Source organism: Acipenser ruthenus, chromosome 3, assembly GCF_902713425.1.
Source record: "Acipenser ruthenus chromosome 3, fAciRut3.2 maternal haplotype, whole genome shotgun sequence".
NCBI lineage: Eukaryota > Metazoa > Chordata > Actinopteri > Acipenseriformes > Acipenseridae > Acipenser > Acipenser ruthenus.
Window position 1 is genome coordinate 85,229,270 of NC_081191.1, and position 23,813 is coordinate 85,253,082.

General features: G+C 36.7%; 1 protein-coding gene across 1 annotated transcript in view; it reads left to right on the top strand.

The window, feature by feature from the left end:
* Positions 1–991: 991 nt before the first annotated feature.
* LOC117394551 (growth hormone-releasing hormone receptor-like) overlaps positions 992–23,813 on the top strand; it is a 42,944-nt gene continuing 20,122 nt past the window's right edge. The window contains exons 1-4 of the mRNA XM_059020998.1: positions 992–1,085; positions 10,038–10,145; positions 11,101–11,198; positions 12,046–12,143. Of these exons, the coding sequence (XP_058876981.1) occupies positions 992–1,085; positions 10,038–10,145; positions 11,101–11,198; positions 12,046–12,143 (398 nt within the window). The remainder of the gene's footprint in view (positions 1,086–10,037; positions 10,146–11,100; positions 11,199–12,045; positions 12,144–23,813) is intronic.

Genomic DNA, 23,813 nt, shown 5'->3' on the forward strand with positions numbered 1-23,813 from the left:
TTATTAACGTTACGTTAACCCTAAGTAACACCCATTATGTTTGCCTCTGCTATGATAGCCCAAAACACACCCGCCAGCTAATTTCATAGTAAATAGCGATTTAAGCTTTTTGACCATGTTGTTTTGCTTTAGTTTTAGTAATGTCTGTCTTTATTATTATTATTATTTATTATTATTATTATTATAGTTTATTAACATACACTTGCCTATTGTTTTGCTTTTACTTATTCAGTTAATTTCATATGTTGATGCACGTGCGTCATGACAAGTAATACATATGTATTTATTGATTGATTCATATTGTGTCTCGTGGCTAACTCCGTCTTAGAGAACACTATAAGAACACTTTGCTTGTTTCCCCGAGAGGTGTTCTCTTAGCCGGAGACTACTATATATATATATATATATATATATATATATATATATATATATATATATATATATATATATATATATATATATATATATATATATATATGGAGATATCAAAAACACAAGCCTAGTTTCAAGAAACCATTGGGGCAAGCTTGCCCAGCACAAAGCAAATGGTCACAGCTGTAAAATCGATGCGGGCCAAGGTTGTCCCAATTGCTTCTACTAACTTGGCTTAAAACAAAGCACAGTGTAATATGTAAGTAGAACAATAATAATAATATAAAAAAAAACAGTGTATCAGGTGTGTTTTATCATTTATCGGTAAAAAACCAAACATCACAAGCCTTACTTATAATTATATTAGAACATTTATTCTGTCTCGTGTGTAAGGTTTTATATACATTTTTTATATTGATATTTGCCTTTTAAATGGAAAGGAATGAGAGATCATTGAAACTCTTAGACAAGGCTTGCATACAGCAAGTTCTACTCAACATGAATTCAGCACATGTCCTGGAATGTATTACAGGTCATAAAATCGGGTTTTGTGGTAAAAGGGGGGTAAATCGATCTGTGTTTCTTTAAGTCGAGAGAGAGATGAGAGGCGTAGGCAGAGATGAAATCAGCCTTGTTGCAGGTTGACTGGCAGTTCCAGAGGGCACCAGAGAGAGAGAGAGAGCAGGAGGAAGCAGCAGAGCATGGGGGCACGGGTAGAGAGATCAGGTTGGAAGGGTTAGAGCAGTGTTGGTGAGAGGAAAGGAGGACTGGGATAGCAGAGAACAGCAGGAACAGGGAGCAGTGAAGACAAGGCAGAAAAGGCAGAGTAAGGGTAGGACAAAGCCTTTTAGGATGAGTAGCACAATGCCGAGGCAGTTTAAATAGGGAGGGTGATTACATTTGCAGTCAAAGAGGTCTCAGTTCCATATGGCACAATTCAGGACTGTTAGCAACAATCAGCCTGGTAATGAGAGAGAGTACAAACAGTAGTAAATCTGTAGATGTTTGAAAAAAATGATTGCTGCACTGTACATGTCAGATACAGGCCAAGCAGCAAATAACTTGAGCATATCTTGTAAAAATCCTGAGATCTAGTTTACTAGATATGTAATTAGGTGTCTCCAAACAATTTTTCTACATCATACATGGAACTGTAAAAAATAAAAAAAAACATAAGTAATTTACCCAGGATGGAGTCTGATATGTTTCCATTTTATTTATTTTATTTTACAAGTGTAATTCGTTTTTTTGGTGTTCTTGTTTATGGAGATGATTTCCCAACTACATTTTTACATATTAATGAGGAATATGTATTAAAAGGCATGTCACTGACATAAGTCATTGTCATAACACAATCTACTTTTTATTCATCCAAATTCAGTCACAGAATCTTCATTTTACATTCCCAGAGCCTTTTTGCAATCAAGAGAAATGCAAAAGCAGTGAATCACATCATTGAGCATATCCAGCTTTGATTGATTTAGTATTACACAATCTGTAAGCTAACAGCATTGCAAGCGTGCATACGGCACAGCCAATACAGGAATAAATGATTGTGTGGTTTCCTCTAGTTTCAAGGTGGAAAATAAGAGTAAGCAATTTGTTATCTAATTAAATGATAGTGCCTGTCGCTGAAGGCGCTTCCGTGTGGTAGTTGCCCACAACTGGAGTTGTGTCCCGAAGGTTATAGGAGACACTGTGGTCCAGTGGTTAAAGTCCAGGGCTTGTAACCAGAAGTCCATCGGTTCAAACACCACCTCTGCCACTGACTGACTGGCTCACTGTGACCCTGAGCAAGTCACTTAACCTCCTTGTGCTCCATCCTGTGGATGAGATGTTAAATCAATGTCCTGTTGTAAGTGACTCTGCATATAATGCACAGTTCACAGCCTAACTCTGTAAAGCACTTTGTGATGGTGTTCCACTATGAAAGGTGCTATATAAAGATATTATTATGTTAACGAAAGTCAAGGTCAACTACCACATGGTAGAGCCTTCATCAAGAGGGCACTAGCGCTATTTAAAAATATTGTTCTCATTATTTTCTTTAAAAATACACTTTAAAATCTAGATTTACTTTGAACTTGTAATGATTTGTTGGGTACCCTTCCACTGAGCAAAAATTTAGGAAAAATGTTCATATGGATCACTACATAATTACAGAAAAAAACCCTTTATTAAACAAATAACTTTTTAAATTGTCAGTGCTGGTTATTGATTATATATCTGGACATTGCCAGATATCAGAATGGAGCAACATTACTGAACACTCTGTCTCAGTTTGTTGTTGTTGAAAGATGCTGTCTGAACTCCAGTCGAGCTGACAGGCTGTGATCGGCAATTGTGAGTCAGGACTGGATGCTTTTGTCGGTACAAAGTATTTATTGGCTGGTTTTGGTGGATAATAACATTCATTTGGACTAATTGTGTCTTTGTTTAGTATTTTCTGTCCAATAGATGTGAACTGAGCTTTCAATACAGCAAGTCAAAATGAACTAGCCGGTACTTGTGTGGATTGATTTTGTTTTTTAAGAAGCCTTCTAGAGCTGGAAGCTGACTGGCTGATTATACTGAATCGTGTTAGCAACTGCAATAGACAGCAATACATTAAAAGGGGCTGTATTTTGTGATCAGGTAGAAGCCTTAAATGCTGTAAATAATACCTTTCTTCATTGGGCCTTTGCTCTTTGTCTTTATCAATGATATTCCCATGTCTTGCTAAAAACTTAAAGAAAGTACACACAAATGTGACTTATTGTAATATACTTACTCTAAATTAAAAAAAAACAACCAAGACAATGACTTTTGGTACTAATGCTGAACTGAGAACAGTAACAGAACCAGGACTAGTGACTAGTTAATAGGGAAAGCAGCTCATTTTGTAGAGCTATTAGTCCTCGTATAAGTCACCACAAAGGGGAATGTTTATGTGTGTTGTTTTTTTTTTTTTTACATGAAACTTTAAGCACGTTGTATAAGAGCAACTTTCAAGCCATCTTATAAAACGGACATGCGTAACCTAATGTGTGTACTACAACATTTTAATTAATGTGTTTGTATACCACCTTAAAATGACACACACCCTACAATCCCCTTTGGACGACACCTTGTATGGGGCAAGTCATTTTAATGTAGAATAAAAGCACATTCATTCGAGTGCTGTAGAGCCTACATTAGCTAATGCAGGCCTTTTTTTTTAAAGACAGCTTTACAGTTGCTCTTATACAGCATGCTTGAAGATTCATGTTAAAAAAACAACAACAACAACAAAAAAACAGACACAACTTGTAAATTTTTATAATTTGTATTTTAATACCAAGCAATTGGGCATTGTGATTTTTTGTTTTAATACCATGTGACCAGGATGGCTGGTGATGATGTCAGATCAGGAAGTAGACAGACAACAATACTGTGAGTGAAGCGCTGATGCAAGAGTTTAAATATAAATGAAAAGATTTAACCAAACAAAACAGGACACTGGACAAAATTAACAGACAAAACAGACATGGAACCAAACAAACAAGTATCGTACTGGTGTATACCTAGCATGCGTAGCAATTGCTTATTTCTCTTATTTTCTTTGTCGACTCACGACTCCCGTTCCGCCTCTGAACACACTAACCCCAAGTGAGAAATTTGTGCTGCTTTTATCTACAGCTCTGCCTGGACTCGATTGCTAATGAAGCATTCAATTGAATCCCAGCACAGTCTGCACGTGAACTACTTGTGACTTACCCGTGCCCACATACCATCATACATAACCCACACTATACAAAATAACTCAGCAGTGTGGAGTAGTGGTTAGGGCTCTGGACTCTTGACAGGAGGGTCGTGGGTTCAATCCCCGGTGGGGACACTGCTGCTGTACCCTTGAGCAAGGTACTTTACCTAGATTGCTCCAGTAAAAACCCAACTGTATAAATGGGTAATTGTATGTAAAATAAGAAATAATGTGATATCTTGTAACAATTGTAAGTCGCCCTGGATAAGGGCGTCAGCTAAGAAATAAAATAATAATAAAAACACACCCAGGGGCAGGGGGTACCCTGTCACTAACAACATTTATCCTGCCTTAGCTAAGGCTGTGCACATAATATAGATTGAATCTGACCCATTTATATTCACAAAATACAATATATTTAAGATGGAATTAAACTTTTATCTAAATGTTGACTTAGATGAGGATATTTTATTAGAGGAATTTCAAGAAGACCCTAAAAAACACAAGAGATGAGCTCTGTACTGTATGAAAAGTAATAGTAGATTACCGTACGGAACATTACCTTAATGAGTCATGATAGAATATTATTGAGATCTTATTTATAGAAAATGTAAACATTTGTGGCATGAACTAGATATGCCAGGAAAAAAAAACATGATTGTGCTGAATATTACTGTGTGAAAAACAGCGTAACTAACAGCTAAAAAATATCAATACAAAATTGCTAATGAGCCAGTCAATGATCTGCAAAAATAAATTGTAATTCTGTTTTTTTATTTTTGATTTTGATTTCTTTCAAATCTTTCTAGGTCTTGGGAAGGCTACATCCGGAATGTGAATTTATTTTTCAACTGAAAAAAGATCAACAGAGATGTCTAAAAGAAATTACAGAAAATGAAAATCACACAACTGAAGGTACCTAGCAAAAATGCAGTGTACTGCTATTACTATTAAATATTGACTTTTTTTTTTTAAACAAACTAGAAACTGGGAAGAAAAAATAACTTGTGGTACTTTCATGAGTTCATGAATGAATAACAAATAAAGGAGTAAGTGACAAATAGTACAGGGAAAACTAATTTGATAATGGAGGAAATAATGCTGGGAGGTAGGGTAATGTGTGCTCCATTAAGTACATCACTACAACATTCATCTTGTAAAACATTGATCAGTGTACGCAAACACACAATACTTGAGTGTCCCTTTCATCATCAAGGTTATTCAATATACAGTTTCAATATATGCATTTGCCTTTTTGATGACCCTGTGGCAGGATGGCTTGGTGGGTGACGTCAGACCAGACCAGTAAATACACACAGCAACAGTACTGCAGGGTGTTTTAGGTACGTTCCTCTTTCTCTCCGTCACCCTTCTCTGAACAACCAACCCTGTCGCAAAAAGCTGCTGATTATATATATATATATATATATATATATATATATATATATATATATATACAGTGCCTTGCAAAAGTATTCAGACCCCTGACCAATTCTCTCATATTACTGAATTACAAATGGTACATTGAAATTTCGTTCTGTTTGATATTTTATTTTAAAACACTGAAACTCAAAATCAATTATTGTAAGGTGACATTGGTTTTATGTTGGGAAATATTTTTAAGAAAAATAAAAAACTGAAATATCTTGCTTGCATAAGTATTCAACCCCTGTGCTGTGGAAGCTCCCAGTTTACACCGATGAAAAAAATTGCCCTAACGAGGACACAATTACCTTACCATTGGCCTCCACCTGTGAACCATTAAAGTTGCTGTCACATTTTCTGGATAAAAACCCCACTGTTGAAGGATCATTGGTCAGGCTGTGAATCTGAAGGAAAATGAAGACCAAAGAGCATTCTACAGAAGTTAGAGATAAAGTAATACAAATGCATAGATTAGGGAAATGGTACAAAATAATATCCAAGTGTTTGGATATCCCAGTGAGCACAGTTGGATCAATAATCAGGAAGTGGAAGCCGTCCCTCAAAGGCCGTCCCTCAAAGGCCGTCCCTCAAAGGCCGTCCCTCAAAACTCAGCGCTCAAACAAGAAGGAGACTTGTGAGAGAAGCCACAGAGAAGCCAACAATCACTTTGAAGGAGCTACAGAGTTCAGTGGCTGGAAGTGGAGTAATGGTGCATCAGTCAACCATATCAAGAGCTCTGCAAAACACTGGCCTGTATGGGAGGGTAGCAAGAAAGAAGCCGTTACTCAAAAATTACCATCTGAAAGCACGTCTGGAGTTTGCCAGAAAGCATGAGAGTGACCCAGCTGCGATGTGGGAAAAGGTTTTGTGGTCAGATGAGACCAAGATGGGAGCTCCTGTCCATTAATTTGCAATTCTATTTATTCTGGATTTAAATATTAGTAATGAAGAGTGTTTTAGGATCCCATAAGTAGGGTTGCCACCTGGCCCTATAATTCCGGAACACTGTGAGACAGAACAGGATTTTGAATTTGCCTTTAAATTGAAGGAAATTAACATGTGAATTGAGCGCTAAACCTTTGCTAAATTGATTCTGTTGATTAATTAACTTGAGGCAGCATGACAGTACAATAATAGCTTTTAACAAATTAAATAAATAAATAAATACCATCATGTGGCAAAGTGGTTTGCAATGTACCGGTGCAGGAGTGATGCGGTATGTAATTAGCAGACAGTGATTTGTAATCCAGTTGGAAGTATTTTTATTTTTAACAATCCAGGTCTGGTGACCAAATAATGTGTAGTGCACGGGGTAAATAATAACAGGTTTGCGGTTCCAAATAATAACGACAAGTATCCTTCCCACAGTGTACAAACATGGTCACCAGTCCTGGGTGCGTGCTGTAGTGCTCGTGGTGGGTGATGCAGTTTATTGTGTGACAATAGTGCAGTGCTGTTCCGGGTTTTCTGCTGGCCCTTGGCGACAGCTCATGAATGCGTTAGCTGTCTATTAATACAACTAGCAACAATTACAGACAAAACAAAACGAACACTCACAATGTGTTATCACGATACTGCACAGATCCTTCCGGGTTATTTACTCATGACCAAAGTGAAGGAACAGATTCCGAACAGATTCCCCTTTTATGCCATCACACATGACCCCTTGGTAAACGAGTGCAGTCCAATCCACGACTGCCACACCTTTTCCCTTCTGGGTCGATGAGTTAATGCACAGGAATCATAAGTGTGATCAAACCTGAATTGAAATATTCAACCTCAAAACTTTATAAAAAATAACTATCAAAATAACAACACTTCAATAAAGATTTAATATTGTTTTTTTATGTAAATGTTTACTACTCTGCAACTATCAAAACACACAATGCTGTGTTGTATCCAATAATTAATTAATTATTTAAAGCGAGTTAAACCTCAAAACCCATTTGCACAAACCTACAGTAGTGGGGAGTGTCAGATTTTTTTATTGCTGGTGTTTCTTCATACCTGTGTGAGCGATACAGACCCACCATGTTTCACAGAGAAGTCTGTCTGGCAGTATCCACGGTAGAGTTTGAGACACTCGACTTCTTTTAATTAATGACCGTTCTGTGGTAAATTCCTCTCAATATTTTAAATGGAGGAGACTGACATTTTTTGTTTGATTTGTGATTCCTATTTCAATAACTGATAAGTAGGCTGGGATTTTGTTACAGAAATGTGTACTAAAAATTGGAGCAGTCACAGAGGAAGGGGGAAATGGTGTGTGAAGTCACAGGGATGAAAATTCAGCTGATTTTTTTTTTTTTTAAATACAATATACAGTACCTGCATAAAAACAAGTAATCTGTCTATATAAAAACTCTTTGTGTGCATCTGTTGCTTCTGCTGTGGTACAGTTTGCAGTTATTTTACCTTCTGGTTTGTTTACATATTATTCTGATACGACATATTGTACATTTGATACCTTTCTGAAGCGCCTGTCATCCGAAGTACATTTTTGTATGCGGAAAATGATTGCAACAAGAGTTGGGGAATCTCATTTCTGTGTTTTTCCAGAACTGGTAAACATCGCATGTAATTTCACTGACAATTTCGGAGTAAGCACGTTATTCACGCTGTGCTACATAGTTGTCTTCAAACAGTAGAATGGCCTCAAACACTTCTTTCTCAGCTATGCTGAGATACTTAACTTGATTTGGGTCAAAGACCCGACAGGCTGCAAGGTTGACTGTCGTATTGTTATTCGTTGTTGGGTTCAATAAGTAATCACTGAAATGAATTTTAACTCTTTATTTATTTTGTATAACGTACATAAAAACGGCCATGTTCCTACTCGGCTCCTTACTCTAGGGACTGTCTCCCAATTACCACACTGGTACTTATAGATATGCAAGGACTCATCTACAAATGATCACATATCATTTACAGTTGACAAAATAGGGCAGTAGAGTTGCTCTGCATGCATGTTTCAATTTTTCAGTGCTGTCAATTGATTTAAAGTGTGAACTGCTACATTGCAAAGTAAGGCATCATTAGCTAAACCGTGAAAAAACCTTACTTTTTTTTTTAGCTAAGGTGGAATTTCAAGTTCTGTTGGTAAAGTTCAACGTTCTCTAATAAAAATCACGGAATCCATCACCACTTGACTTAATCCCAGCCTTACTGACAAGCAAGCAAATAAACGTGTGATTTGTAATAATAGCAAGGCAACATTTGCACAGCAGTTTCTGAAGGACTCCTAAACTGGTTACTAAGCAACCCGACTCAGAGCTTTTAGTATGTCAGTTAAATGCCACAATAAACTGTCAGTGAAATACAGTATTATTTAAGAACCATTCATTTGTTAAAAGAATTAAACAGGAAAACAGACACATGGTATTGAAATAATATTTCATAAACGTTCAGGCAGTATCCATTTATTTATTTAATGAAAATCATAGTATTATACCCCTTCGACGTAGTGCCATAGCAGAATCTCCAGAATAGTAGCTGCTACGGCCAAATCATAGCAGTTGGCATTTTTGATACTGCCACCATGTCAGTGGAGGAGAACAACAACAACATTTAAAATTAATAGTGACAATAGAATTTACATGAATTATGTTTGTTATAAGCATTTGCTAATTATTTAATAAGATGTTTGCTTTCAATACACATGGTCTTGACCACAGTCGAGAATAAAAGGATAAATTATAGGCAAAACAATATATAAAGCACCATGTCTAGTCTAGACATACGCCATTAAAAGTGTCAATAATAGCAGCCCTAATAAAAATAATAATAATAATAATAATAATAATAATAATAATAATAATAATAATAATAATAATAATACATTTCTGTTTTATTTCTTATTGCCAATAATTCAAATGTGTGTTTATAAGTCTTTTGTTTAATCAGAATAACATAATCATAACATAAAGAATGAATTAATAAAAATGCCCATTCTCCCACATTTGTACTCAGTAGAGTTCGGAATGACCAGGATTTTAGTTAGGAACAGGGCATGAGATGACAGCTGAACACTGTGCTTGATACAACCAAAGTTATCGTTGCACTAGGCATTTTCTGAACACTCATTAACAGCATTAACAGCAAGAATTCCTGTTGCCATTGGTGTCATGGGGAAACACATCACTAGCATACACTGCTACATGTGGCAGTCTACAGTCAAGAAACCTGTGCAGCAACAGTCTGTAAAAGTTAGCTTAGGGGAACTCTCAAGTGATTAGAGTTGCCTGAAGCAATTGATAGTTCCGCAAAATTGCTGAAAGTTATTTCAAGTGATCCGGGAAGACAGGAAACAGCACAGCAATACCATCTTACAAATACTGTTATATCTTATATGGATGTGATGCAGGCTCTTTAAATGTAAAGCAATGCATTGTTTGATACCTGCTTTAGGCTGTAATTGATGTGAAAGACCTTCCAAGAGTGGGTAGTATGGAGGTTTAGCAATAAAAAAAAAAATGATTGAAGACTCCAAACATGTTTTGTTTCTCTTTACTTTCTGAAGGCTGCGAGCAAAATTGGGATGCAGTGATGTGCTGGCCTCTTGCTGCTTTTGGTGAGACAGTCAATGTCTCCTGCCCTCCAGTTTTCTCCGACTTAATGAAAAATCCAGGTAATCTTATTATCTTTCCTGTTGATCACATGCCCTATATATATCTGTATGAAAAATGCACACGTTATTAAAAGTGAATTAGATTGTTTAATGGTATTTTATCTTGTCAACCGCCTAAAGTCCCATGATGGAATAATGAGCAAAATAGTCAAAGATTATGTGAATGTATGCAACTTTTATGAAACTCTGTTTGCTTTGCAGATATCTTGCATATATTCGCAAGTCTGTGAAATTCAAATGAGTTGCAGGGAAAATGCTAATGTCGCAAGGCTGCAGAAATTAATAAATTTAATTGAATCTAAACAGGAAATTAAACGCAGCTCAGCCTACACCCAACTGATGCAGTTTAAAAGGCATGTCGTATGCAGACAGGCTAAAAGAATTGAGAAACATCTAATTTATATTAGATTATGAACTCAAACATATTTTTTATTTGATGGTAATACACAAGATAAGATTTACTGGATTTATATGTACTTTAACTATAAAATACAAAGAACCAAAAGATCTTCAGTATATATGACTTATACTAATAAGAGATAAGAAAATATATTGGAGAATGTTGTTTAGCACCCCTTTTAGAAATCCTTAGGTTGTATCAAAACCTTCTAGAAAAAAAAAATCCTAATTGAAAATGTGTTTATAATAGTTTTTTGTTTTTTTTTCTTCAATGAAAACTGTTTCTGTTACAGCTTCACTGCCTGGTCATGTACTGCCCAGAAAAATTGACTGTAATGTGCTGAACATATTTTTACACAAACTGACAACGGACAAAGAAAACATGAGCATACTAAACTAGATGAGCAGAATTCAATATAAATCTAATATAAGACGTGTACACATGAGATAAAGACACTACTCTTAATAATCTTATCATTTACAAAAGTGTTTATTAAATGTGTCATGCTGTAAATCAGTGTACATGTACAATAATATCAGTTGACTTTTCTTGTAGGTACAGTAAGCAGAAATTGTACCATTAACGGTTGGTCCAACCCATTCCCTCCATATTATCTTGCCTGTACGATTGAAGATGAGATACCTGTAGAGGAAGTGAGTACATTTTTACACATCTTTTATATATTGAGATAAAGAAAACATCATTAAAATCTATTAACTTGATATAATGTTTTTGAAGTTTCTTTGTATAGGGGTAGGGTTTTAACCACACATTGGTATTTATAAAAGGTCTGTGGAACTTGCCTGTTCATGTTTGTATGCAGGAGTATCTCATCACTGCTGCACAAGCATCATAAACAAAGCAAAACAAAAAAACACACACACACACATACTGATAGGCTACTGAACATTAAAAAAAATATGCAAATTTAAATGGTAAAAAGTACTCATTTGTTAGGTGACTACTTAAATGACCCCTTTTGATTGTTGTTATATTAGGTGTTTTATGTTAATATAGTGTAGATGACTTCTAAGTTGATTTTGAAGCCAAAAATGGTTCTGTTTTAAATTGTTTCCCCTTGATTTGCATGACGTCAGGTGAAAAGAGGGTCTTTTCGAGTAAAATAAACTGAGCCGCTGGAAACCTGAAATGTATAGGGTCATTTTTCATTTGGCTTGAATTAGAACACACATGGAAACTCTCTCAATGAGACACTTTTAATGCCATTCATCTTCAATTTAAACCATCATTGTAAATTATTGGAATATGCTTGTATTACCACCTTCCAATTCTGGCAGACATGTATAGGGAGTTGGATATTCGGTACAGGTGCCTGATGAATTTTGTAATACAAAAAATGTGTTAAGGACCAAATCATTCACTTGACACATCCTTGACATCCTAGGATTTTAAAGAGTTTATAGCTATTTAAACCAGTTTCATCACAAAAGATTAGTGACTATAACTATAATAACACTAGCTTTACACCTTGTATTCCAGGAGTCCTACTTTGCAACAGTGAAAGTGATTTACACAGTTGGATATGGAGCATCTATCTTTTCTCTTACTATTGCCATGATTATTTTACTTATCTTTAGGTAAGTTTGGTCAAATATAGACATGGTTTTTCAGAAAACATTCTCCATATTGAATAAACATCTAAAAGTGCTGTTGCTGCTATTTTTATTCCCATCCTTGGCTATAGTCAATCATCGGTGTGATTCTTGATTATTACCATCAGATAGAATTAGCAATGGTCTTTGACTTGCAATGTCAAATGTCTATTGGATCACCCGCTGTAAATATCTATCATCATATCATCTTTATTTTTCGAGCCCCATAAACACTTTTCAGTTAGTTTGCCAATAATATCGTAATTTAATTAGCAGTGTTGCTTCTGGACAATAACTTTGTTCATTTTATTTATTTTTTTTGTATGAATTCCAGTGAAGACATTTGAATTGGTGCACTTGATGAAGGTCAGTTTGACCGGTTAGACGGCTGGATGGTGGAAACCTCTTTGGACCTTAGCCAGGCTATAATGACTAGCCTAGAAATATAATGAATAGCTTAGAAATTCTGGCCTGTGATTGGTTAAAACCTCATCATAGGAGCAACATGCCCTAACACCCTTACACCACCGGTCAGTAGTCTCCCTCTAACATGTGATTGGTTCACATCACTGTCAGTCCTGCCCCTTTTCAAAGGAATGCCCGCCACCTCCACTCCAAACAACAAGAGAAAATGGCTGAATTAAAAAACTGCTGAACAGCAATTCTGTGACTTAACAGAAAATTCATTACAAAACATACTACAAAAGAAAGAAATAAACTTGTGGTATGAACTTCAAAAACATTTTCTGTTATTTATTTATGTTATTTAGTTATTTACTTATGCAGTATCAGCAATATTTAAACAAAATACTGTAATAAATATTTGGCGAATCATACCCATAAAACGTATTTTGCTCCAGAAATGTTGGCAACCTGTTGCACTGGTAGTAGTATATTACTTCATTGTATGTCAAATGCCCCTCAGGAAGACTGTTGTTACCTCCAGGGTGCAATACCCTCAGCTTGCAGCTTTGGGCATTATACAAATAAATGAAATAATGTAAATAATGTTTTCGGATCAAAACTAAAGTTGGGTTAATGCATACACACTGTAAATGATAACTGTGTTAAATAAGGGAAACTTATTATTATGCAGAAACCAGAAACTTGGGGGCATTAGGACCCTGCAGAGGTTACTGGAGTCAGGTTTGAATCCAGGTGAAGTCAATTGTCTAATTGTTCAATTATGTAGTTGGTTATGTTTAAAAGGTGTGTGTGTGTGTGGGTTGGAGAGGTTGATGGTAGGAGTTGTGTTTGGGGAGGTGGGAGAAAGATGAGCAAACTAAATAAACGCACACTACTGTGTTTCCTCGCATCCTGGTTGTCAAGTGTTTGTTTGAAGAAGGAAAACCTGGGACCAGAAGGCAATCCGTCACTATATATATATATATATATACAGTCGACTCCATTTATTTGAATACTGCATAATTGCATAAATCGCTTAATTGCATATCATGCAGCTGGTTCTGTTTTTTAGTGCATGGTTTTCTATGATTGTATGATACGGTTAAAAGCATATCGGCTAAATGCATAATTCACTTAATTGCATAAAGCTTTGTGGTCCCGAAGTCCATTGTACATTGCATTTTAATTGGGGTTAATTGCAAACAACATTCAAGTGTTTTAAAAACAAACAAAAAAGAATGTTCAGAGCGCATAGCAACGGCATGACAGCGGAAAATGCCGGCAAGAAAGTCGCAGAAAATACCAAAGCGAATCTGTAAAAACTATATAGAATACTGATTAGACACTAGCGGTGTTCCAGCTCAACTAGGAGATTTTCTTTTTCTCTTTTACACACTTTTTGGGTTTACAACAACAAAGGCATTCTTTTTTCTCTTTAACCAACACAAAGAACAGAAAACAATAACTGAAAAAAACACTATCAAAACAAAGATGCATGTGGCTTGGTTTAAACATGGTAACTACCCCACACAATAAGTATAGCTATTTCCCTCACTATACTTATCTTCACTACGCTTCCTACTACAACCTTAACAATATGTTCAGTTTTAATTCTCACCATCTCCAGTTGGTTCCAAATTCCCACAATTCTGTGTAAAAAAAAAAAAAAAGAAAAAAAAAAGTGCCTCCTATTTTCTGCTCTGAATGCCCCTTTATCTAATCTCCTGGTCCTTGTTTATTTTTTCAGGTCGAAAAAGTCCCCTGGGTCAACATTAATACTTTTTATCAGAAATCAGATCACCGCATATTCATGAATGAATAGATTCAATTCTTTAAGCCTGTCTGTATTTGACATGCCTTTTAAACCAAGAATAATTCTGGTCGCTCTTCTTTGCACTCTTTCTAGAGCAGCAATATCCTTTTTGTAGCAAGGTGACCAGAACTGAGCACAATATTCTAGATGAGGTCTTACTAATGCATTATAAAGTTTTAACATTACTTTATTTAAATTCAACACTTTTTCCCTATATATTTGAGCATTTTGTTTGTCCGTTTTTATAGCTTCCCCACATTTTCTAGATGAAGACATTTCTGACTCAACATAAACTCCTTGATCTTTTTCATAGATGCCTTCTTCAATTTTACGATCTCCCATTTGGTATTTATAATGGACATTTTTATTGCCTACGTGCAGTACCTTACCTTTTTCTATATTAAATATCATTTGCCATATGTCTGCCCAGTTCTGAATGCTGTCTAGATCATTTTGAATGACTTTTGCTGCTGCTGACCAGTCATTAATGTAGATTAGGAATAGCAGAGGACCTACTACTGATCCCTGTGGTACTCCACTGGTTACCTCACTCCATTTTGAGGTTTCTCCTCTAATCAGTACTTTCTGTTTTTTCCAATCCATGTGCATGCATTTCCTTGAATCCCTACTGCATTCAGTTTGAGAATTTATCTTTTATGTGGGACTTTGTCAAAAGCTTTCTGGAAATCTAAATAAACCATGTCATATGCATTGCAATTATCCATTGTCAACATTGCATCCTCAAAATAACAAACAAGCAGGTTAGTTAGACATGATCTCCCTTTTCTAAAACCATGCTGACAGTCTCCCAGAATACTGTTACCATATACAGGTAATTTTTCCACTTTGGATCTTATTATAAGATACATATAATAGAAGCTGGGCTTATTGGTCTGTAGTTACCTGGTTCGGTTTTGTCTCCCTTTTTGTGGATCGATATTATGTTTGCAATTCTCCAGTCTGTCGGTACCACCCCTGTCTCAAGAGACTGTGTTGCATGATCTCACTCCAGATGTGTTAATATTTCAACTATTCTGATTAGCTTTTCCAATTCACATATAATTCTATGACAACATGAAAACAACCGTGGTTGTTCTGGTTTTAGACCTGACCTCACCTGCCCACTGGTGACTATAAATGTTGTCTGAAGTGAACCCACCTACTGTGCCAGTTAAGCAGTGTGTGCTGGAAAGCCTTGTCAGAACATGGGTCAGGGAAGGGGACAGTGGCAGCCTTACCTGACAATTTCCCATCTTTTCCGGAATAATCAAACTAGCATTTGATTATTTAAAAAGGATAAGGTGATAGGGTATTAAAGTATTATACATTTCTAAATGCAGTTGACAAAATAAAACCCATGTAACTACTTCAAGCCTAGCATAGAGAGTAGGGCAACAGCACAGTTACTTTCATAACAGAAGAAAGGAAGCACCTTCTTTTAAGTTATATACTCACTTCTCATTAGCATATTATTTACTGAAAAAAATTATAATTCTAAAATGAAAAAAAATTGCAGAAAAGATGATTCAAAGAATAAATACATGCAGATAGTACATTTAAAACATGAGGACAGTGTTGTGCTTGATAGGAACCATATGTTCTTATGTTCTATAAATAACCAAGTAAGATGTGTTATTAACAGAATCGTGTTAAAATCCTTACAAGTGCAGTGACAAAATTACTGATCCCACAAGTACAAAGTAACAGCATGCACAGCCCTCTCATTTTCAAATACTGCGTTCTAATTATCCACAAGAGGTTTGAATTCAGGGAAGAACTAATGGAACCATATTGTACATTGAAGCTGCATATAAAAAGGGAACACGTACAATTTTTTAATTACCAGCTGAACCAAAACAATCCATATCTTTAGCAAAACCTTTTGAAAAGCTTACAAAGACCTAGAAGAAAAAAATATTCTAGGGGGAGGGGGAGGTAATCACAAAACCTCCATGACAATGTTATCCTTTGCTTTGACCCAATTTAATTTCTAAAAACAATGGAGGCAGAACACAGACGATTCCAAAATCGCTGTCCAGATGATTATTTGTTCAATGAATAATTTTGACAGCAAGGCAATATGTTTGATTTGCAGTGCAGCGGTTACAGTTATGACAGATTATAACATACAACGTCACTATGACACGCTGCACAAAGCAACGTATTTTGAGTTTACTGGAAATTAATTGAATAGAGGTTGATTTGCAATTTGATTGGTTTCCACACAGCTTTTTGTAGTTGTGTGATACCATTGAAGCGCATTAAAACTATTGTATTGCTGAAGTATTGTCTTTAGCGCAGTTTAGCAGCTGTTAACCAGTTCCCTTGCAAAGTGAGGGTGTGAGAAGAGGCTGTTGGAGAAAATCCGAACATAGCACTGCTCCTGCTCCCACTACTACTGTACCTATTATTATTATTTGCTTATTTAGCAGACGCCTTTATCCAAGGTGACTTACAGAGACTCGGGTGTGTGAACTATGCATCAGCTGCAGAGTCACTTACAATTACGTCTCACCCGTTCTGCTATGACTGTCTCTCACATCCCTGTTATTCTGTCCTCTCACTCCTGTCCTCTGTCCACTCTCCCCTGCTGCTCCCCTAACCCCTCTAACCTCATCCCACTGCCTCTCCCACTCTCTCCCCTCCCTCACTCTCTCTGGTGCCCTCTGGAACTGTCACTCTTCCGCTAACAAAGCTGATTTCATCTCTGCCTTTGCCTCCCACCTCTCTCTCGATTTCCTTGCTCTCACTGAAACCTGTCTCTCTCCTGACAACACTGTGTAAGCCCACCCTGGTCACTCTGCCTGCAGAGTACAGACAAACTAGGCATATCATTAATTAGTTTACTGTGGTCCAGATGAAATGGGGTGGGAATTAACACTGAATGTTAAATAGGTTGGTAAAGTTAAACAAGATGATCCTGGTTCTCAGCGGTAGAATGATGAATTGGCTGAGCCCTTTTGCATAACCTATTAGTGTTGTTTAAATTAAATAAATTGGTTCTTTTGACACAGTGCCTCCACCAGGATGATGCCAACACACTTACCAAAGGTGTCCGGCACATACAAGCCCCAAATTCAGTAATATGACCATATAATGCAATGCAAATCAATTGTAATACTGTATGTTACCCAGAATTGGCAGTACTATAAAATGCAGGGGAAAAATAGGGTAGTGTAGTGATATATATAACACACTCTAGTAGGGTATTTAAACAGAATATTAATAATGCCAGTGTTCTGGTATGCCTAATAGTACAATCAAAATAAACAGTATACTATAAAATTGCTGGTAACAGCCTAAATTAATAATAAAGCAAACATACAACAGTTTGGAGTTTTCAAAATAAAAACCTTTATTTTCCGCTTTCGGACACACACAGTAAAAATAGTATTGGAGATCTCTGTTCACCTGGGCAAATAAAATAGTAAATAAAAATAAACCCTGTCCCCAACTATCAATGCAGTTCCCAAAGTAGATTACCTTTTATATTTTAAACTAGTAGTGGGCCTATAGATTTTAGCAAAACACTATCTTACCATTATGTAAGAGGGGGGAAAAATACCAGCAATGAGTTATGAAAAGAAGAAAAACAGCACTTTCAAGACAGTAACCGACAGATGAAAACCCAATACACAAAGAAAATGAACAAGGCAATAAATAATGAAAAACAAAAAACACTACAAAGGAAACGTACACAAATCAACAAAAATCCAATGTCCCTTCTTTATATTTCGACAGTCCCAATTAAATTAACACTAAAAGGACCGGAGATATACTCATACCTAGAAGCCCCGCAGCAGTCTTTCTGACGGCTATATTCGAAACACTGTAAATAGTATAACGAAAGGAGAAATAGTCGGAGTACGTCACATAAACATTTGAACAACCGAAGCCTATATATGAACATTTATTTTACAAATCAAAACAAGAAAATGTAAATAAATAAACATCTGAACAGACATCGGTTTACAACATACATATTTATAAAACTTAAAACGATAGCAATACATTTTTTACTTTTCAACAGCAATCGGTTTATCATGAGATGAGCAAAAGCAACTGAACAACGTAGATAAATAAACTTAGAAGAAAACATTTTACAGAAGCGTACAGCACAAGAAGTTTTCTCGACAAAAGGGTATTCCTTTACCTTGAGTCTAAGGCTGTTCACAATCAACACAGATAATGTGTTTCTCCACGCCACCTTTCTACACAGGGCACATCTGTCCGAAGTTTTATTTTTATTGCTGTGGGTAAACAGGCAGCAGTGTGGAGTAGTGGTTAGGGTTCTGGACTTGACCGGAGGGTCGTGGGTTCAATCCCAGGTGGGGGACACTGTTGCTGTACCCTTGAGCAAGGTATTTTACCTAGAGTGCTCCAGTAAAAACCTAACTGTATAAATGGGTAATTGTATGTAAAAATAATGTGATACCTTGTAACAATTGTAAGTTGCCCTGGATGAGGGCGTCTGCTAATAAATAAATAAATAGTAATAATAATAATAATAATAATAATAAATGCTTGGCAGGCTCCCTCTGTTCCAAATGCTTCTTGCGAAGTTGCTGCGCTAACTGTAAAATATATTCTCTCCTTGGTAAATTCTTCTCTGTGCATTCTTTGCAAAGTACCCAGGAGTTTATGGCTGCTAGGTCCAATACATTGTAAAACACCTGAACAGACCACTGTCGTCAGCCAGCTTTCACAGAATACTTCCGTGCCATCTGATCCAAAACATCAACTCCATATTTTGTTGCGTTGTAAAACTCCACGGTCTCTGGTATTTATTTTCACTAGTCGAGATGTAATTGACTGACCAAAGCAGCGCAGCAATAAAACAATAGATTGTCAGTCATTCACTCAGGCTGAGAGCAGAGACTAATCTGATTACAGCTAAACACAATGCGGACTGGTAAATAAAAATAATAAAGTAAAATACCGTTCTGTATAATCAAAATACAATAGTTTTTTTGTGTGGCCGTCAATGTGACTGCAATCTCCTTTATTTCTGTACTCCGGCGTTTCATGCTTTGTGATATAATATTTAATACATATGGACAGAAAGGTACACGAACGCACAGCCCCATATGTGTTACACGACTGGAGAAAATTACATTTTAAAACCAAAAACCGCCAAAATGACCGCCACGGGGCTTCTAGTGGGGGTCCCAGAAAGTATTAGAAATTTGTAATCCAAAGATATTAAAAACAACAAAACAACACACCATGCTCTTTGGCCTCTTTTTCTTAAAACACAGTTCTCAAGAGGGCTAAAAAAAATCTCTCCAGCAGCTCAGAACAATAAAAACGTATTTACACTTTTTTTTAAAAAACTTGCCACAGCGGGCAATAACTGATTATGTTTGTCTTCACCCCGTATGGCAAATGATTACAGTTCACCAAAATGTTAACTGTACAAACACTGATGAAGATAAAAGTAAAACAACAACCCGTTCACTCACGACACCGGCTCTGAAAACAAGAAGAGAGAATAGTGCTGTGGATGCCAAGGACAACACAACAACAGGAAAGGACTTTTTTAACTTCAAGAAGCCATGGAAAGTGCAGAATTACCTTGGAAGAAACTAACTGGGATTACAACAAAGGGTGGACCATATATGACTGGACAAAAGAGTGGACTGGCTAGCAGATTGCTGGAAAAAATTAAAGAAAGAAATGCAGAAGTACCCGTTTTCTTATACTGGATTCTGCATCAACAGGCATTATGTGGAGAAGTTGCAGAATTAGAACACGTAGTGAGCATTGTTATCAAATGTGCGAGAAAAGAAGTCAAGTAGCATATTGGCCTACTGTGGCAAAGTGGTTAATAGTGTACAGGTGCAGGTGAAAGAACAGACAGACAATTGTAATCCAGGTGAAAAGGTTTGTTTTTATTAGTTATTTTTGTCCAGTGCCTGACTGCGAAACAAACAGGAAATGGTAAAGTAATACAGCGGTGTGTATTACTTACATTCATAATTCCCCAAGCTGGTCCCGAAATAATAGTCCTGTTCTTGTATCCCCACATTAAACACAAAACACATACACAAGTCCGGTTAGTGCGTGAATTAGTGATTGTGGTGCAATACAGTTTTACAGTGGTACAAGTGAAGTGCTGTTCCGGGTTTGTGCTGGCCTCTGGAGTCAGCTCTGGAACGTGTTAGCCGTCCAGTGAAAACGCTCAACAATAGTACAAACAAACACTCATGATTATTTCACCAACAGTACAGGTCCTTCCAGATCAATGACACAACCAAAACGAAGGAACCGATAACATTGCTTCGACCCCTATTTATACCGTCACGATTGCAGATTTATGATCTGCAGCTGCCACATCATTTCCCCTCCAGGTCAATGAGTTGGTGTACCGAAGCTCCATCTCTTTTCTACATGACCGACTTCCTTTTACCCCTCGGAATGAAATGTCATGCAACGTAGTCCAGAATACTCTGTTCCTGTTACTTAGCACCCTCACAGGTCTAGAGGGAGATTTACCACCAAGAATCATTGTCTTTCTGTCACACCTACATACAATTTATATAGACATTTTCATGTACATTACGGTGGGTGTATGTGTGTGTGTATGTATATATATATATTATTATTATTATTATTTATTTCTTAGCTGACGCCCTTATCCAGGACGACTTACAATTGTTACAAGATACCACATTATTTTTACATACAATTACCCATTTATACAGTTGGGTTTTTACTGGAGCAATCTAGGTAAAGTACCTTGCTCAAGGGTACAGCAGCAGTGTCCCCACTGGGGATATTGAACCCACGACCCTCCGGTCAAGAGTCCAGAGCCCTAACCACTACTCCACACTGCTGCCCCCATATATATATATATATATATATATATATTGTAAACGATTGGACCCACTCGGGTTCGTGGCCCCTTTAAAAACTTGACCCAGAGACAGAAATTGAGTTTTTCCAGCGCGGTTGCGCTATATTTTTAATAAAGACAAAATAAAACAAAACACACAAAACAAACACCTCACTCCGTTTGGAGCGCTTACTGAACAGGTATTTCCCTGACTAACTTGCAGGACGGCTAAGCCGTTTACCTGGCACCACAAAACAAAAACCACACAGGCTTAACACCGCACTTACTTCTCAATGACTGCTCGGAAGCAGAGCACCTTCCATCTGCCTCCTTCTACTCAGCAGTCCCGAACAGACTGCCTGCTCTTCTTTTAAACCCCGCACCTGGGCCTAATTTCCAATAACGCCCAGGTGCGGATGATAATTAAATAATAAAACAATTAACAAATCAACAAAACAATAAAGCAACACAAACAAAGGAACATTCTCTCGCAGGGAGGTTTTAACCCCCTCCCTGCTGTTTCTCATAACCCGCTATTTTACAATATATATATATATATATATATATATACTGAGTACGGCCCTTGCTGCCATATTTTTCCGTTCAAACTAATTTTCATAACCAAGTAATTCAGCAAGATGTATTTATTTCGTGTTAGTGAATCACTGAATCAAACGAACAAATCTGTTGAATTGATTCACTACACTGAATGAATCAAACAAATCGAGTCAGTAAGAAGAATTGAACTGCACATCACTAGTTTTCAGGCCAGAAAAAGCGGTTTAAATAACATGCCTATCAGTGGTTAAAGCCTGGTTTCCATATGGACTAATAAATGATCACTTTAATGCGCGCACTAAAATTAACATCCTTTAGCAAATACCATGTGAATACAGGTCATCTCAGTATTCTGAGCTGGATGCTTATTTAAATACATCAGCATGCATTAAGATAAAAATCACATGTTCTAATTACCATAGTGTGAAGCACTACATTTAGTGTGCGCCATAATATGCCCACTATTACGTGCGATAATTGATAAAATTGCAATAGTTAATATGGAAACCATTAATGTGTGCACTAATTGCAATTGTCGTGCATCATAAAGTTTAGCGTCCTTTCGTAAATGAGGCCTTTAATGTCTCCAACACTGTTGCATGTTCTGAAATGTCATTATTAGCCTGAGTGATAGAAGATAATTTCAAAGTTTCTGTTGACTTTTATATAATCTAAAATGTTATGAATATCCTGGACTACAAAGAATACTGAAATGAGAACCAGGGAATTGAGTAAACCTGGTGTGCCATTTAACTATACCCAGAACGGCAGCAGGGTAGCACTATGGTAAAGAGAAACTGCAGCTGCCAGTCTCATCTCTAACTGAGAAATTCAAGTATGCTAATGTTCTGCTGCAAATGACTCTGTTGGAATTCTGTGACGAGTGTGAAAGGGAAGCAGCACTCATAGTGAGAACTGGGGGAAAGTGGGCAGCAAAGGATATGGTGGAAGATGCAAAGGCTGCCCTTTGTGTCAGTGATATCATGGGGCAAGTACAACAGGGAAGAGTAAGCCATGGTCTCAGTTTGGCTCCCCCAAAAGTGCAAAATACTTACTACCATCCCTGACCTGTCTACCAGTAGCAGCAGCTGATTCATTTTCTAGCGGGACATGCCGCATCATGTTCCCTCTGAGTTTGCAATGTACTAGAGTTTCAATATAACCAGGGCTTAAATTCTCATGGAATATTTTCTTTCAACAAGCAGGCAAAAGGTAAAATACACATATACTGTATTTACGTATTTTCGGGCGGATTGATGTGGAACAGTGATTTAAACATAGTTTGAAAGATAACATTCGAGGTCCTTTTTTAGGGATTTAAGTCCTCGTTTTGACCAATCAGGTTAAAGGAAATCTCTGATACATTTTCTTATTCGTTATAATGTTTCAAACTAGTTAAACTCATACATCATCAGGCAACCAAACTGATATCTTGTTTCAAGTCTGCCAATAGTAGTGACTCATTTCAGTCATGGAAACAAAGCAAATACATTGTGTCAGGTTTACACAGCAGTTAACTCATTTACATTTGCACATGATACACGCACACAAACAGCACTAGCAACAACCAGAGAAAGGAAGGACAAACGCACACATACAGATACAGACGTGGCGCCCCTGTTATGTTGCTCTCCATATACTGTATGTAAATATTTTCACTTGTAATAATTGCCATGAAATTAAATTGCTACAGTCCTCGTGACAATAAATGTACTCCATTGTATCTGCAAAATAGGATTTTTTTTAAATTAATATATTTGCTTATTAATTTAAGAAAAAAATATTGTTAGTTTCTTCGTCTTAAATTCTTTTTTTCTTTTTTTTTTTTTCTTTGATTTCCTCTTTCCGTGTCAGTCCAAACGCACGCAGTTGCTACTTAGGACTACTTTGCTTTTTATAGTGTGTTCAATTGTTAAAGTTCCTGATTGCAACACTAAATAAACCTGGTTTCAGCGGGTCTTAACGCAGTGCTCAATTGTCTATTTGGGACCCCATTGCAGAATTGCTTTGGCGAATATGTTAATGATACCACGCCTTGAAATTT